At 41.8% G+C, this 18,509-nt stretch overlaps 1 protein-coding gene across 1 annotated transcript in view; it reads left to right on the top strand.

Annotated features, from left to right (window-relative positions):
• The window catches only part of DCDC1 (doublecortin domain containing 1), a 1,639,395-nt gene that overhangs the window by 121,509 nt on the left and 1,499,377 nt on the right, over nt 1-18,509 (top strand). Inside the window, exons 4-5 of the mRNA XM_086955816.1 lie at nt 2,917-3,064; nt 3,574-3,736. Coding sequence (XP_086811942.1) covers nt 2,917-3,064; nt 3,574-3,736 — 311 coding nt within the window. The remainder of the gene's footprint in view (nt 1-2,916; nt 3,065-3,573; nt 3,737-18,509) is intronic.

Here is an 18,509-nt window from a genome sequence, read left to right as displayed (position 1 = left end):
TACATATTAAATTTTTTCTTTAAAAAGTCCAGTGTTTCTTCAACTTGGTCCTCTCATCCTCATTTGCATTTCAGGTAAAAACGATGGGAAAGAGCTCACATGTTGTTTTTTTGTAATATTTGGAGGTCAATATTTTGAACTGAACGGAACAAATACCTTTTTTCACAGCAGTAAAGCAAAGACACCGGAAAACCAAATATATGCTTTAAGAAACAAGATAAGAAAACAAAGTAGCCTCATTTTAGAAGGGCACATGACAAACTATAGGGGGTGTGTCCATGTTTGAGTCGAGGTGAATCTCACCAGAGATCATTTTATGTGCACAAAGTATTTGTTCTCCAAACATAAGGGAATCAGGATCTTATTGTTCAGATCCTGTACATGTACTCCTGAAGGTGAACTGATATAGCAAACTAGTGTGCAGTTCCTAAGTGTAGGTGGGAGTGTTGAGGTCTGTGATAATGTGCCCTCAAACACCCAAGCACACGAGGGATGTCATGTTTCATCATCGGGCCTGCTCCTCGTCTGGCCGGCGCTGCAATGCTTAACGGGCACCCGCGAAGGGGCTCTTTAGCAGAGATCTTTTGTTGATGAAACCGTCAGGTGCGTGCGGGTGTGTGGATCGGAGAACAGCGTTTACAATGCTGCCAATACAGCGTGCTACTATTGCAACGCGGTCATTACAATGACCGCGTTGTTAGTACGCAATGCATTTACATCTCAAGTCATTATAACAACTTGCACTAGGGGGTGCTGAGGTATTGGAAATGAAATCCATCATCTTCCCTACTGTTGCGCAAACTGTAGTAGGAATAGTAATTAATACTATTCTTAAGTCCAGCGCGCCCCCTAGTGCAAGTCGTTGTAATGACTTGCGATGTAAATGCATCCTGTACTAACAACGCGTCGTTGTAACAACCACGTTATAAAGGCACGCAATGTAATACATCGCGTAGTAATGAGCTATATTTGTGTGGATTAGGTAGTGAAGTGAGTGTGAGGTGATGATTAAAATAGGTCCTGAGCAGCCCTATAGTCTAAATGTTTATTCTCAGGTAGCACTAGCCTAGCTAAAAATAGTTAGCCCTACCTGGATGAAATGGTCCCAGAAGGCATGTGTAGTGTGGGAGGTCAACATATTTCTTGCCTAGACAGCCCCTAACAGGTCTAATGGCAATTCATCAGGACCAAAAAGTGAATAGAGGAATTTTCCCAACTCTAGCATTACCGCAATGCTGGTTCTGGCAGTGACGCAATGAAGTACTAACCAATTTTGCAAGTAACACCAAGTTTCAATTGACCTAGTGTTTTTGTGACCCCTTAGTAAGTAGGTCTAGGCTGGCGGGACCTTTTCACCAGAGCATGTTGTTGCTCACGACGGAAGACGGAGCTGCAACTAGCCGTATCCCTACCCCTGCTCTGGTTCAATGTAATTGTGACAGAACTGCCCAGCATGTATTCCTGCCCTTTTGATGTTACAATGCTAGATTTCTACCTTAGGTCAGGAGAGTGGGATCTATTTCAATTTTTTGGGATACACACTGATTATGGAAATTAGTTCCAGCTAGTGTAATTGTTATCTTGTTTGACTATGCTGAAATCAGGCATAGATCAGTGTCTGTCAGCATGTGCTCAGCATAGTGTATTTGTGGCATGAAACCAGTAGACCGCTTCCGGGCCAGCCCAGTGCAATTGGCATTTACCTTGGTTGCTAGCCAGAAGTTGTGCCATTATAGCACGCACTACTCACTTTTTATTTTACAAAAAAGTAATTTTTCTAAAATGCCTCTGGTTTTGCACCAGAATGCTCCCTTTTTGTTAATATTCTTAGCAGCACAGTCCCTTATTCCTCCACTAACTGTCCACAAAGTCTTCTTTTATAGTGAGGAAGCAGAGCAGGCAAAGGATATTGCTCATGGACGGAAGGTGGAAACATTCACATTACAGACAGCAAAAATCGTTGTTAACTCCTGTTCAACTGACTTTTTTTTGCTTTAATCAAATATTTAGTTTTTTAAAAGTAGCCGTTCAATTCAAAAAAGTTCTGCAGGTCTAATTTGTCAAGATCCACTTTTTCTTTAGGGCTCTAGATGCATGTAAGACGTGCACTGCCCCACAAGTTAATAATTTGCTGGCTGTTGTCAACTTTTTTTTATTAAAGTCCATAGCAGTATGTGATGATGTTTTTCATGAAATATTTTTATTATCTCTTTAAATATGTTGATAACGAAAATATAAACTTGTTTTGAGCGTACCTTGAACTGGTGTTTTTGATTTATGACCTCCTCTGACCTATGTAATTTTAAATACAATTCTTCCTGGAGTCATGATTAGGTAAGCTGTTTTTGTTTTTGGGTGTAGTAAAGTCGTTTCATTGTTTCAAATCCTGTCTGCAGGTATTACTAAGAGCCAAAATTAATTTTGAGGGGTGAAACATACCCACGTTGATGTAATAACTGAACTAAAAACAATTGTTGCTTCAGGTTTGTGTTGATGAAAATATCTAGCTAGGGGACAGGTGAGACTTCTTTTGTGGGGACTTATAGATGGCGCTCAGAGGCCATGCGGATAAGAAGGGTTGTTGCAAAGTACTGGATCCATACTCATTTTTCAGGATGATCACTATGGAAATTATTTCAATTATTTTAATAGCATGCACATTTATATTATAAAGATATTTTAAATTTCTAATATTCATCCCGACAGCTTACGTTGAACACCCTGATCCTGATTTTACCCAAAGACATGAACATGTGAATTGTACACTGTTATATTTCACTGTGAGAATGAACATATTGAAAACCAACATGTATCTAAAAGATATTAAACATACCTATAATTCTTCAAATCAAAACACGCTACAAATTGCTCATTTTTAATTCTTGTGTGTATGAAATCCTTTTATCGTTTCTGCAGATTTTTATTAGAACAGCACCGAAAGTCTCTCAAAGCGTCCGAAATGCCTCCATTATTTAAACGACAACCGTGGGTGATCCGTGTGCGAGCTTATAAGAACGGAACAAGAAATGTGTCGGCCAAAGTTACCGCCTCGACAATAAACAGGGTAGGTTTTTAATAAAAATGAACTGTCTTTTTGTAAATGAAAATTTTCTTATCATGTTAACTTTAAATATAGAGTGTTGTATATGTGTGTAAACCCAAGTGACTAAAAACTCCAACTCCTTCTTCGACAGTGGGTAATGCAGGCAAGTAAACTCCGTTGAAATATTATTACACCAAAGTGAAAGTTGACACCCCCTCTATGCAAAGTCACGTGATTCTGTACTATCAAAAGCAACTTTCAGCAGCAAATCTCACGTCTCGTTCAGAAACGTCGAGTTAGCACAGGAATGCAATGTTCTTATGAACACCTTCATATGATTGTTGTATTAAAGGCGCAATCATTTGCACTGCTGCCTGAAAACCAGGCAATTATTGTAAAAGCAAACATTGTTGATAAATATTTCAAAACATTAATACACGTAAAACTCAAAAAAACTGCAAGTGTGAGCTTAATAAACTGCATATAGTTTTATTTACTTTTAATGTTCTTACCTGGCGAGCCTCTTTTAGCTTCTGGAAGAATGCACCTCAAAGCTAAATCTGAACATGGCTGCTCGGCGTGTGTTCCTTGAAGACGGTACTGAGGCGCTGGAGCCGAAAGACATTCCACATGACGCAGATGTTTACGTTTCAATGGGAGAACCTTTCTTGGATCCGTTCGTAAAAATTAAAGGTAAAACATGAAAAAAGCTGAAAATTGCTTAAGGGTTGTAATTAAAAATGATTTTCATCCTGTCTTGACAAAACTAATGTTTACTCATTTACAGCTCAGTAAGAGGATAATGTGCTTAATGAATGAAAAATGTACTGACAAGAACGTTTATTGCATTCATTAGCATTGGTGCCCAATTTAATATAAATCTGAATAGACGTCAGGGAGCCTGCAGGAGGTTAAATGATGAAAATGTAATAAACTTAATATGAGATTATTGAATTTACTGCTTAGTGTCTGTGACACCTAACAGACACAATTCATTAGGCGTGTTACACCAGAAACAAAAACAGTTAAGAGTTAAAATGCATTGCTACAGGGAGTGACAATTTGGAGGTAATAATATTGTTGCAAACACAACATAAAATAAAGTTTCAGGCCTTTACCTACATGCTTTAGAATATTTCCTGCGTGTTTCAAGAAGCCCCTGATTTATTTTTAGTGTTCAGAAAATGTTATGTAAAATTGAGTGTGGGCTGTCGTGGAGTGCTGGAAAATAGGTGGTAATGGTTAGCGTTTTTAAAACCACTATTTAATTTCGCAAAACAGATAGAACTTTTTTTTTGGCATGTATTTTTTACTGAACCAAAATAACTCGTTAGTTATATATATATTTGTTAGTATATTTATACATTACCAAATCAAAGGTACTTGGCTTGTAAGCTGCTGCTCAGATTGTTAAACATGCTTAAAGCAATATGCTGAATGCTGACATTTTCACTCGGTGTTGCATCCCTTAAGGTTCATGAAAGGCGAGCAACTGAGTTTGGATAACAACCGGGGTGGCTTTTATAGTGTCTTGAACCTGCATCCCCGAGACAGGAGCTACTGTTTTGAAAATATTTGCGTTATTATAATTATTATAATAATTATACTTAGTTAAACTGATTATTAATATGGGGTAATAGGGACTATCTGCACCCCATCTGATATAAAAGCATCAGATCTTCTGCCATAGGACCTCTGGTACAAGGTGAGGTTGTTCTAGGCCAAAGGTTGAATATGGGAATCAGTTGGACCCTGAAAAACGTTTAAGACCTATCCAACAATATGGCAAATATCCAAGATGAATGAATGACGTGACCTGAGGCCGTTGAGGCTTACGAGGAGACTGAGCAGAGAGCTGGACGCCTGAAGCACAGTGCAGTTTGACATTGAAACCATGCAAGATGGATGTCTAACTCATGAAATTTTAATTACTTTAAAAGATAAGAAATATATCAACAGCCATCAAATTCCTTTCAATTGGATTTGCACTGAGAGGCACTCAAATGAATATTGACTGATAGATCTGGTAACATTTGCAACAACTGAGAGTAAAATTATGGCCTAGTGTAAACATATGGGGCCATATCTAGGTGGCAAAATACCGGTCGGTAACGGCCGATTTCGGCCGTTACCGACCGGTATTTGTACTTTCATTTCATTTCAATCTTTATTCGGTTTAAAAAACCTTGTAAGATACAATACATAAAAATCATACACATCATTATAATACATAGTAAATAGCAGCAGTGGGTAAAAATATCACATCACATCTTGTTTGTGCAAAGTACGCAAAAAATCATCTAGACTGGGATTAACTGGATCCTGGTCGGTCCCTCTTCTATAAAGAACATTAAATAAATATACACAATGATAAAATAATAAATTAAATATCTGTTTTGTTTAAAAAGTGATATACACCATAACAGTAAGACAGGCAGCACTATAACTAACAAACAGTCAATAACATGGTAAAATAGCCCATTACATTTAGGTTTTCTGATTTTTCTTTCTCCTAATCAGGGCAACACATAAGAGAAAACGACTTAGGCTAAACACAATCGGTTGTGCAGTATCTCCTTTGAATATTCTGAGTCCAACCTTAGTTTGTCTGAGGCCTAACCTATTACAAATTGGCTTAAGCCATTTTTTTCCTTGCTTTAAGGTATGCTGGGCATATAAATAAAACATGAGACTCGTCTTCTTTCATCCCCATTTCACAGAACTCGCATGTATTAGAGCCAACAACCCCGGTCAACCCCTTATTACAGTTCCAGCTAGTTGTTCTATCTTTTAATAGCAGAATGCTATACCGGAACTTTAAATATAGGCTTTTAGCCAATGGTGGGTGAATTTCATCCATGAGGGGCTCTAATTGCATATTCATTTTAATTTCAAAAAATTTCAAAGTTAGAGCCCCTGTTTTGGGATTTGCAAGCACAGAGTCCCTAATATAGTCCCAGTACCTTTGCTTCAAGATGTTTTTTGAGCTTTTTGTAAGAGAATCAGGGTCAAACCAGAAATCACTTAACCCTAATTTGTCGAACCATTTTTTGACGTACTCTAGCCATGGCAAGGGCGTGGTGTTCTTTATAGCCAATATCTCTTGCAATGCTTCTCTATAATCAGCCAGCTCTTCAGTGGACCATAGGCGGATCCAATAGAGTAGCGGGCGAAGAGAAGCATAATCGTCAGTGCGCCTAAAATTAAGGTCCCATAGTACGGGTGTCAGTGGAGTTGACCCAGGTATCCCTAGGAGTTGCCTAATGAAGGAATTTTCCCTCACTCGGAAAGTATCCTTTGAAGCATAGGCCCAAAGGTCCGCATGATAAAGTGAAGAAGATTGCACTTTATATTTGAATAATTCGACAGCTGGTGAGACCGCTTTGAAATGGCTATTCTTGTGTTTCTTTAAGATCGGTACCTGATTTTGGGTTAGCCTTAGTTTTGAATTCTCCAATTGTGTTTTCCATGTAACATCACTGTCTAAAATAATACCCAGGTATTTATAATTAGGGACTAATATATAATATATAGGGAAATATTTGTACTTTCAGATGTAGGGGGCCAGAAAATTACCGATTCTGTATATTTACCGATTCGATAAATTTACCGAATCGGTAAATTACCGAATCGGTAAATGTACAGAATCGGTAATATGGGATGTAGGTGGCACTGGAAACAGTGCCACAGGCCCTTAGAAATTCGTTATTTACCATGAAATACAATGGCATGGTAAATAACGAATTTCTGTGTACATGTAAATCTGTGCATGTACACCTGTGCCATGTGGGCCACATGGCACACAAGCCAGAATCAGGGGTGCAACAGGGTGTCAAAGTGACACCCTGTCCCCCTTGACAATTCGGTAAATTTACCGATTCGGTATTTACCGATTCGGTAATTAGCATTTATTCCTATGGGCCTCAAGGCCCATAGGAATCAATGGCAATTACTGAATCGGTAAATACCGATTCGGTAATTACCGAATCATAACGATTCAGTAATTGATACCGAATTATTACCTGCATGGCATTTACCGATTTGTAAATACCGAATCGGTAAAATTCGGTATTTACGATTCGGTAAATGCCATTTACCTACATATGGCCCACCGACATTTGTTGAGTACTTGCTAGTGGAGGGGAGGGAGAAGACATTGAAAAATCTTTTGTATCTCTAATGCATATTACATTAGGTTGAAGTTGTTTTTGCTAGAAAAAGAACAATATACACTTGCATCCCATTTGCTTAAATGTGAACTTTTAATTTCAAATAAATATAAAACCCAAAATATATAATCCATAAAAAGGGATAGGAAATAGGTGGTATACTTAAGGTATGGTTTTTCAAAGAGAGTGTGCCACGGGGACCATCTGTTTGTAGGCAGTGTGTTCCAAAGTCTGAAGACCACAAACAAAAAGGTGGCCCATCTTCCAAAGACTTGAGATAGATCACAATTTTATAATTTTGTGTAGCCTCTTTGGTGATCTAAATCCTTGTGAAATCTCAAGAGGAGATGATTGTTTGACTATGCATCCGTTCTCATGGGCCTTCATGGGCCTTCAGGACTTTTTCGTTGGACTAGTCCCTCCCTCCATACCCTGCATCCTACCCACCCTTCCGCTATGCTGTGAATGCTGCTGTTTTTTTGGACAGTTTTCGCTGGACTCTAGCCCTTCCCTCCAGACCTTTGCATCCCACCCACCCCTCCTCTATGCTGGTACTCGTGTAGTGTTTGCAGCAGTCCTTTGTACTCTCTACCACCCCTATATTACCCATAGAGTGTTTCCAGTCACATCCCTCCTGTCAAGATAGAAGATAACTAACGACTAGTATCCTAGTTGATTTTTAGATTGTATCCATGTGTATCCCCTCCCGGTGTTTAGAATTATAGCTTTAACGACTAATCGCCTGTGGAATTGTTGGAATATAGCCAGGTGTATCCCTTCCCCCGTGTGAAGAGATAACCCTATTCACTAGAGCAAAAAGAAATGTGTTCCTGAAATGTGTAACGTAACTGATTCTATGTAAAGTGCCTTGTAAAGGGGCAGCTGAAATTCCAGGAGCCTAGTCCCGACAGCTCGATGACTTCGGAGGGCTGGAAGAGGTCCCCCGCTACACGGCGGAGGAGGGCACTGGACATCGAATGCTGTCTTATGTAAAGCGCTCTGATAACCTAATCGGTTCAAGATCCTGAAATGTGCAACGTAACTGATTCTATGTAAACTGCTGTGATAACATGTAACGGAACTGGTGCTATGTAAAGCGCTCTGATAACCTAATCGGTTCAGGTTCGCGCTATAGAAAACTCTAAAAATAAATAAATAAAATAAATTATGTTGGACAGATATAAGTAGTGTGTAGCAAGGGGGGGCTGTCTGCCCTGAACAGCATAAGTTTTGGGGGTGGCGTCCCCACAACCCCCTGCTGTTACCTGCGGTCGTCGCATACGCAGGGACCGACACAGGCAGCACAAGGCCTAGCTATGCCACTGGGGATAAGTGGTGTACACTGAAGGATAATAAATTATGCTAATCATATTAGGACTATATCATACAATTAGAAAAGAATAACTGCATTAGCTTGGTTGGACATTGCAGCAGTGATGATGAAAGGACCAGGCTTATGCATAGCCCATCCGGGCCCTGTTCTTCCCCAAAGGATTTTTTTTTTTTAGAAAATAAATATCAGGTGTATTTAAATTGACCCCTCTAAATATGTGGCCTTCACACACCCAAATCACCTCACAGTATGAGTGATTTGATAGTTACTTCTCCTTTTGGATTGAGAGAAAGTATCCCTTTCATTTATTTACGAGGTTATATGGAGGCAAAATCCCAGAAGAGAATGGTTTATAATATTCTAAGTGAGGGACTGAAGGAAGAAAGGATTGCTATTAATTTTCCATTCTTTAGTGGATCAAGGAAAGTTCTTTACTCAACAGAAGCTCATGTGTAGAGCCACTCTTATTCAGAGTGCAACTCAAAAATCAGTTCTATTTAAAAGATGATGTGCTGTTCCTAGGTGTCCCAGTAGATCAACTGCCTTTCATTTCTTGACTATTGTTAAACATTTTGAATCATATGGTTATATTTTTATATTTTGCATGCCCTTTTATTTGGGTTGTCTGGCATGGATGTCATGGACTGGTGTGGTTGTCAGTTGGGGTGACCTAGCAGGATCTGTCTCTAATTTTGAGATTCTCTTGGGTAGCCCTGCCATCCCGAGTTCAGGAAGCCCACCGCAGGAAAATAAATTAAACAGGTCTTCAGGTATCTCATTCACATTTTGTAATTTTCACTCCTTACTGATCCCTTGCATTTTGGAAAACCTTCCCTGGCCTTTTAGGAAATTAATATGAATTGTTTCTTTCTCTGATTGAAGTCCTCTCCATAAACAACCCCTGTACACTTTCTGTAGTTTTCATCATTTGTCTTTTCACCCGCTCACTTGCAATGAATAAGAGGCTTGTCAGGGCTAGTTGTCGAATGGTGTGTGTTTTTACATCCCATTATCTCAAATTCTTTATTAAATTGATATCAAGGTAGGCTCTTGTTTTCTCAAGAAGTCATCCTTCACTGTAAAATCACACGGAGAAAGATTTTTTTTTAAATACTACATTTGCCACCCACCTCCTATTGTACTATACGTACATCACATGTAAGCCAATGTTTTCAAAATCCTAAAATATAACAGATCTTCAGATACCATTGAAACGTTTTTAAGTTTCTTCTAGCATTTTAGACATATTTTATCACCTAGTTTACATTGTGAACTTGCCCTATTCAAACAGGAACATACAGCAGTTATGTATATTAGTACTTTGATGATACTGTACATATATATCCCTCAGGAACATAAGGAAAGTGTTTAGTCTCCCAAGTCTAGGGGCCCGATGTAGGTAATTCTAATTTACCACTTCTAAAATACCGAATACGCCGAATCGGTATTTTAGAAGTGGTAAATTAGAGGGGGGGAAATGTAGGTAATTCTGAATCGGTAAATACCGAATCGGTAAGATTCGATATTTACCGATTCTGTAAATACCGAATCGGTATCCCCCATTGATTCCTATGGGCCTTGAAGCCCATAGGAATCAATGTGGAATACCTAATCGGTATTTACCGATTCGGTAAATTCCGATTGTTGCTAGGGTGCAGGGGGTGTCACTTTGACACCCTCTAGCACCCCAATTCCGGACTTGTGTGCCTAAGGGCATGTCTGTGTGTCACATTGCACAGGTGTGCATGCACAGATGTGCATGCACACCTGTATTCGGTATTTTACCACCCAATAGGATTGGGTGGTAAAATACCGATTCTAAAGGGCCTTTGGGACTCAGAAGAGTCCCACCTACATGTAGATTTACCGAATCGGTAAATATACCGATTCGGTATTTTACCGATTCTGTAATTTTACCGATTCGGTAAATTTACAGAATCGGTAAAATATAGGCCCCTACATCTGGAAACGCTAATACCGGTCGGTAACGGCCGAATTCGGCCGTTACCGACCGGTATTAGGGCTCCTACATCTGGCCCTAAGTCTTTTCCTGAATAATGAAGAGTGGATACAATGCCTGGTTGAGGTGGGGAACTGCTTGCCATTGTTACCCAATCACCATTGAAAATATAAAGTTGAGTCAGCAGCACATCCTCCCAAACCATTATGTTTAACAACCCTTGCTCGCCCTCCCTTGCCATACTGTTGTGTGACTACTATTGCTTTCTTCTCACTTGCCTGGAGAAAATGAGGGCATGGCAAGCCTCATTTTCCTGACTCCTCCCTTTCACCTGCACTAGCTCTTGAGATGAAAGGCTGTGCCTTTACATCAGGAGAGTGAAGCTATTGGTTGTAATATGGATAGACGCTCCCTTTACCCACATACAAAATTGAACCCCACCAATACATAGTCTCACTTGGTCTTACGCCCTGTTTCCCTCCCACATTTACTATCAAAATCTATACTTACATTAGCAAAGACTATGTAGCTGGGGTGGAGAACTCTGCACACATAGGTATAGTTAAAACATTTGAAGTATGGATTGCGCATTTAGTTATTTGTTCCTTTGTTAATTGTAAAATTGTTCGTTTTTTTAGAGTAACACAATCTAATTATGTTTCTTAATATTTAATTTATACTTAGAAATTTAGTTATTTTTAAAACGCCTTTCCCAATTATTATTTTTAGTGGGCAATTTTTACTGAGTAAAATAACGCAAAATACCTTTAGTGGGAGAGTAGGGACATTCAAGACGTCCCTGAATGCTCTCTTAATTTATCTTTCTCTCTCTGCATAGTAAACTTCTTTTTTTTTCACACCCATCTGACTAGTTTATTTGGTTTTGGGAAATGACAATAGCCCATTAGTTTAGTTTAGTTTAGTTTAGTTTATGGCATTTATTAAGCGCTTGGTTGCACAGAGAACAGTGCGTCCCCGCGCTGACAGCCCTACCTACAACTCTTCGGCCGGGCATCAAGAGGCTGGACACAGGGGCAAGAATACACTATGCTGAGTTTAACCTGGGAAAGAGATGGGTTTTCAACCTCTGTCTGAACCTGGTTTCAGAGGGCTCCATCCTCAGTTCGATAGGAAGGTTGTTCCAGTTGTTGCTGGCGTGGAGTCTGAAAGAGCGTCCTCCCATCCTTGCTCTGTGTATCCAAGGTACCACTAATTGCATGCTACCCATCGACCTCAGGGGACATGTAGGGCGATATACTGGAAGCAAGTCCTGGAGATATGGAGGTGCTTTTTTGTGGGCTATACGGTGGGTGATGCACATGGTTTTGAAAATGATTCTTTCCTTTATTGGGAGCCAATGAAGGGTGCGTAATGCATGTTTCCCCGAGGCTCTCCTAGGGAGGTTGAGGACCAGCCTCGCTGCAGCGTTCTGGACGCGTTGAAGCTGTGTTAAGCCCTTTTTACTAAGTCCACATAGGAGGGAGTTCCCATAATCTAACTGGGAAGTGACCAAGGCGTGTACCATGGTTTTTCTGGAGCTAGGGGGCAATAGGTCCAGGATTTTCCTTAGGACCTTCAAAAGTCCGTAGCATTTTCCCGCAACCTTACCCACATGATTGGTGTAGGCAAGATTAGAGTCCAGATGAAAGCCAAGGTTCTTAACTGTGTCCACTGGGACCGGGACAGAGCCCAGTTCGGTGGGCCACCAGGCAGAGGTCCAGATGGAAGGACGTGGACCTACAATAAGAACTTCCGTCTTGTTACCATTAAGGCGGAGACAGTTTTGTTTCATCCAGCCGTCTAGAGCCACAAGGCAAGCCGAGAAATTCTCAGCATCCACAACTGGATCACGGGACAAATGATCACCAGTTGTGTGTCATCTGCATAGGAGACTATTGCCACACCATATGACTCCACCAGTTTGGCAAGGGGTTCCATGTACAGGTTGAATAATGTAGGGCTCAAAATAGAGCCCTGAGGAACCCCTTGCCTGAGACATCTTACACTGGATTTGCATGGTGGGCAATGCACTTGAAATCTTCTGTTTTTCAGAAAGGATACCAGCCACTCATGAGCGGGACCGGTTATTCCCTTTTCCCTCAGTCGGTTCAGTAGTACGGGATGTGATACGGTGTCAAACGCCGCACTTAAGTCTAATAAGACTAGTGCGGCCATGTGACCTTCGTCCGCCTTGCTCCGCAGCAGCTCTGTTGATAGGAGGAGGGCAGTCTCAGTCGAGTGTTTCGCTCTGAAACCCGATTGAGACGTGTGTAGGAGCAAGTTTTCCTCCATAAAACTTACCAGCTGTCGATTGGCCAGTTTTTCCACTACCTTCGCGCAGTAGGGGAGAAGGGAGATAGGCCTTAGATTGTCGAGTTGCGCTATGCTTAAGTGGGCTTTCTTTTTTATTGGGACGACTTGGGCCAGTTTCCAGCTGTCCGGCACTCGACATTCATCGAAGGAAAGCGTGGCCATATTACCTATCTGCTTCGCCACCTGGGGAAGGTGATTACGGAGAATTCTCGCTGGTACCGCGTCAAGGGGAGAGCCCGAGTGTATGTCCGATAGGATGTTGATAAACTCCTCAGTTTGGGGAACCGCAAATTTCCTGAGTTCTTTTTTGACCATATTACCGCGGTTATGGTCGGGCAAGTTAGTAGCCTCTAAATTAGTCTGGAAAGAAGCATAGATCTTTTTTACCTTCCCTATAAAAAAGTCTGCAATCTCGTTGCATGACTCGGTCGTGGGTGGACCTTCCCCTGAGCTCGCAGGAGTAGTGGAGAGTTCCTTTAGAATCATAAAGAGTTCTTTCGAAGTATTCTCTGCACCACCTATCCTGTTGTTATAGTACTCTATTTTAGAGTTCCTGATCTGGCTGTGGTAGACTCTGAGCTCGCTCTTATAAGCTTCGCGTAGTGAGGGGGCGTAATCCACTCTCCATCTACGCTCCAAGGTTTTGCATTTGGTTTTAGCAGAGCGTAGCTCAGCAGTGAACCACGGAGCGGATTTGGTGCTCCTTGCCATGGGTTTATGAGTCCAAGGGGCTACATTGTCCAGCGCACCTTGAACCCATTCTTCATACATCTTGTATGCCTCCTCCAAATTATCACTATGTTTTGGGGGGTCCTGTTGTAGGGCTTGACGGAAGGCCTCGTGACTGAATTTCCTCCAGTCCCTGCATCTAATAGCGGGAGGTTTTCGTAAGGGCCCCCTGTTGGGCAGTTTTCTGAATTGGAATGGTATCAGATAATGATCTGACCATAGGATCTTAATCGGAGCAGAGACCCTTATATCGTCCCAGTTAGTAAAAATAGGGTCTAATAGATGTCCTGCTTGATGGGTGGCACTATTGTCAGCTAACTCAAACATAAGAGCCCTGAGTTCATTAATTAAGGAAACGGCCTCTCTGCAGTAGACATCCTCTAAGTGCACGTTGAGGTCTCCTACAATCATGAATTTATTATGGCGTAAGGCCGATTGCGTTAAAACATCCAGGAGGCTTTCAATGAACGCAGTTGCCACACCCGGGGGGCGGTATATAAGGAAGCCCTTAATGGTACAGTTAGGGCTGACCGTGATAGAGAAGAGTCCTGATTCACATTTACTAATGGGAGTTGGTTCAAGAGAGACTGAAAGGTCGCTTTTGTGAATAATAGCTATCCCTCCCCCTCTTTGGTCCCCTCTATTGATGTGAAGAATATCGAAGCCGGGAGGAAGGGCCTCTACTATATCAGGGATGGATTGTTCATCCAGCCATGTCTCGGTCAAGAAGACCAAGTCGGGTCTGTCGTCAGTCAGTAGGTCATAGATATTCAAGCTATGTTTTTTCATTGAGCGGCAGTTCAGTAATAGGGCAGAAAGTTCCTTACCCTCATTACTCGTTGCTTGGTCTCTGTGTATAGTATGGCCACAGCCCGCACATTTCAGGGGCCATTGTTCCACCTGCAGCTTGTGATAGCATTCCGTCGGCAGCCTCCTGCGCAGCTGAAGTAATGCCTGCCTCGTATATGTTATATTCCCATATTGGTCTGATATGGTTTGGACAGGGGGACAGGGCCTGGGCCGCGGACGGGCGCAGACGGGCTTGCCTTAGGCGCGCCTTCGGCGCGCAAACGGCGCTCCCGCTGCGCTCGTCCGCTGCGCTTGCGATGCTGGCACATTTGAGGAGGGAGTGGGCGTGGCCAGAGAGATGGGCGTGGCCTCGCGAAGCAGCGATGGCGGCCCTTTCCCTGTCAAACCCGCGATGCAGCGCTGGCTCCGCTGCTCGTGGGGTGCCCTGAATTAGGTTAAAAGGTGCTATTAACCTCAAGAGAGGAGAAGTAAGTTTTAAAACATGTCAAACACAAGATGCAAATTTTATAAAAAACACGAGTGCAGCTAGCCTCCGGCTTCCGCCTCAGAGGTGTAGGGAGAAGTCACTAGCGCTTTCAGTCGGCGCTTAATTATAGGCGGGGGAGTGGGCGTGGCCAGAGAGATGGGCGTGGCCTCGCGAAGCAGCGAAGGCGGCCCTTTCCCTGTCAAACCCGCGATGCAGCGCTGACTCTGCTGCTCGTGGGGTGCCCTGAATTAGGTTAAAAGGTGCTATTAACCTCAAGAGAGGAGAAGTAAGTTTTAAAATATGTGAAACACAAGATGCAAATTTTATAAAAAACACGAGTGCAGCTAGCCTCCGGCTTCCGCCTCAGAGGTGTAGGGAGAAGTCACTAGCGCTTTCAGTCGGCGCTTAATTATAGGCGGGGGAGTGGGCGTGGCCAGAGAGATGGGCGTGGCCTCGCGAAGCAGCGAAGGCGGCCCTTTCCCTGTCAAACCCGCGATGCAGCGCTGGCTCCGCTGCTCGTGGGGTGCCCTGAATTAGGTTAAAAGGTGCTATTAACCTCAAGAGAGGAGAAGTAAGTTTTAAAACATGTCAAACACAAGATGCAAATTTTATAAAAAACACGAGTGCAGCTAGCCTCCGGCTTCCGCCTCAGAGGTGTAGGGAGATCTCTAAAGCACAGGGCTATTCTATTATCAGGCCACATTACAGTGATATTCTGAAAATCATTTGACCCTCAGACCCTTCGGAACACACTTATGGATTTGTGTTTCCTCCTCCAGGCCCCTATGTTTTTATTAGGTCCAATAAAACCCCATAAATCTAAAAATGTATATGTATGACAAAGAATTCCACAGGCACTCCACAAAAATCTATGTTTTTGTTATCATCTCTGTGACATGAGCATGTAAGTCCTGAACCTATACCTGCAGATCATCTGTATAATAAATAGCATGTGTAGTTTTGCTATTTCAAAAGTTTTTCTTTTTCCTTGACATGTAAAATATGTCTTCCATACGAAGAAATCCCCTTGTAATGGGGGAGGTGTGGCAGGTGTGGGCTCTTTGCCTCAATTATTGAACCACTTCACTGCTGCAAAAAAGTAAGGATAAGGAATTTCAATTGTTAGTCAATATCCACAAATGTACTTTTTTCCTACCCTTCACTTACACGTATGACTGATTAAAATGTGTGCATTTGACTGATTAGTCAGTCAGAAGAATAATCTGCACAAACAATTTGTTGTCATGATAAATCATGCAAAGCATTCACAAACCGCAGAATCTCATTTTAACTGCTCTCATGTAAGTGTAAGGAAGGCTTCTCTTCATGAGGTCTTCCGAAACCCACATAAAGCAGTCGAATGGCAGATGATAGACTGCCCTCCTCCACTGCGTTACTCCATTGATCTCAGATCTATGTAGAAATTAAGTAGGGAGTAGAGTGATGTATGATCTCAGCTGCTCTGCCTCTATCAAGTTCCCTCTGCACCGTCTTCTTCTGCCTTTCTTTAGTCCAGGGGCTACTGACTTAAGTGGAAAGAGAGTGGCAGAATGTCAGACACTAGATAGTTTGGGCAGTAAAGACTGGGGGACATCAAAACAAAGCCTGCTCGATAATCTTACTGGACTTATCCTCAGCCTTCGATACAGTCAAACACAACAACCTACTGGATCTCTTGAAGCAAAGAATGAGACTATCTGGACCGGTGTTAAACTGGTTCACCTCCTTCCTCCAAAATAGAACACAAAGATTCAAGATTAACCAATCCCTATCGAACCCCACCCCTGTCACCCTGGGAGTACCCCAGGGATATTCCCTCTTCCCAACACTCTTCATTTTATTCATGGAACTACTCACTGAGCTTCTCAACTCCGCAAATATCAATTACCACATGTATGCCGACGACATACAGCTCTACATCAAGGTCCACTCTCTCGAAGACATGAAGTCCCTCAACTCTACGCTCCAAAAGACTCAAAACTGGCTAGCTAGGAACCATTTACAACTAGACACACTAAAGACAGAATTCCTCTTAATCGCTCCCCCCAACCAAACAACCATCATCCGCGATTGGATGAAGCACCTAACTTCACTTGACGGTCAAACTCTCATCATCGATTCCGCCAAATCCCTAGGAATAACCCTAGACAATAAACGAAATATGCAGAAGCATATCAGCGCTGCAACTAAAGGAACACATTTTCAGATAAATACCCTGAGAAAACTGAAACCCTTCATAGCCGCAAATGACTTTAAACAGGCAGTCCAAACTCTAGTAATTCCCAGAATTGACCATGGGAGTGTCGCTCTCTGCGGCCTTCCTAAATCAACGACCGCTACGCTAAGGGCCGCAGTCAATACAGTTGCTAGATTGGTCACTGGCAAAAAAAGAAGTTGCCACATCTCACCTGACCTGCAGGCCCTCAATTGGTTACCTTTTGAGGCCAGAATCCACCTAAAAATCGCCTGTATGACTCATAAGGCATTGCATCACAAAACCCAGAGGTACCCAGCAGAGAAACTAGTACTATCGGCTGATAACAGATCTACCAGGAGTTCGGATAATCTTCTACTTATACCACAGCGTTTTTCCAAGAAGAAAACATATAATAGCACCTTTTCAGGAATGGCTCTAAGGATCTGGAATGTTCTTGACCAGTACTTTACTCTCATAACTCTGTGTTTTATATGTATTTGTCATCCTATATTTGCCCTGTAAAGCGCTCTGATACCCGCAGGGGTCTTGTTCGCGCTATACAAAACCTTCAAAATAAATAAAAAATAAATAAAATATAAATGAAGATGGGATGGCAGGAAGGAGGGCTGGTGAAAGGGTGGCAGGACACCAGACATATATTTTCAGAAGATAAGAAGAATTAATTTTGATGGAGAGGGAAGAGGTTTAGGTAGCCTATGTGAGAGCCCCTTTGAAACTTCTCTCTCTAACTACAGATCCAGAGGCTCAGCCTATTGGGGATGTTCATGGGAGGGCACTCAACACAGAATAGTAAAGGTGGTAACTTTCAATGAGTGGGAAATGTGTTCAAATCTTGGATCCAGGTGACATGATAAACATCTCAGGCTGAGACCTTGTTTATGATCACATTTGTCTGTCTATTGTAGGAGAGAGAACCCTTTAATGATAACTCATTGCTGCAAAAAAGCGCTTGGTGCCCTCAGTTATCATACAGAAAAACACCAACTGAAAAGTACAGATGGATATGTGTATATTCAATTAAACGAACAACTATGGACTGGACAATGTTGCTGGGTGAAACAGAATGAGACAATTCACAGCTAGAGACAAAAACGGTGTGCAAGGACTAAGGACACAGTCTGTTTGTTGTCAACAACTGTATTGTGCTTTTATGTATTCTTTTTCTGTGTGATCTCTGGGGTGTTATGCATGTTTTTAAACCATTTCCCTATCTGTTTTCATGTATATTTGTGTCACTTAATCTTGTTTATTAAATCCATACTTCCATATATAGAGGCGAGGCCAGTGTTTTGTTGATACATTATTTTACACAAATTGTTTATTTTAATTGGTTTGCTATTTATCCTATATTTCTATGACAAATGAGTCCTGGGGTAACCTCGATCTCGTATTTATCCAAATTCTTCTCTGAATATTGCTCTTTTGAATATATAAATAAAACTGTGGAGGCCAACAGTCTCTACAGTGC

This window comes from Lissotriton vulgaris, chromosome 2_1 (assembly GCF_964263255.1).
Source record: "Lissotriton vulgaris chromosome 2_1, aLisVul1.2, whole genome shotgun sequence".
NCBI lineage: Eukaryota > Metazoa > Chordata > Amphibia > Caudata > Salamandridae > Lissotriton > Lissotriton vulgaris.
This window is presented reverse-complemented; position numbering and strand designations above follow the sequence as displayed.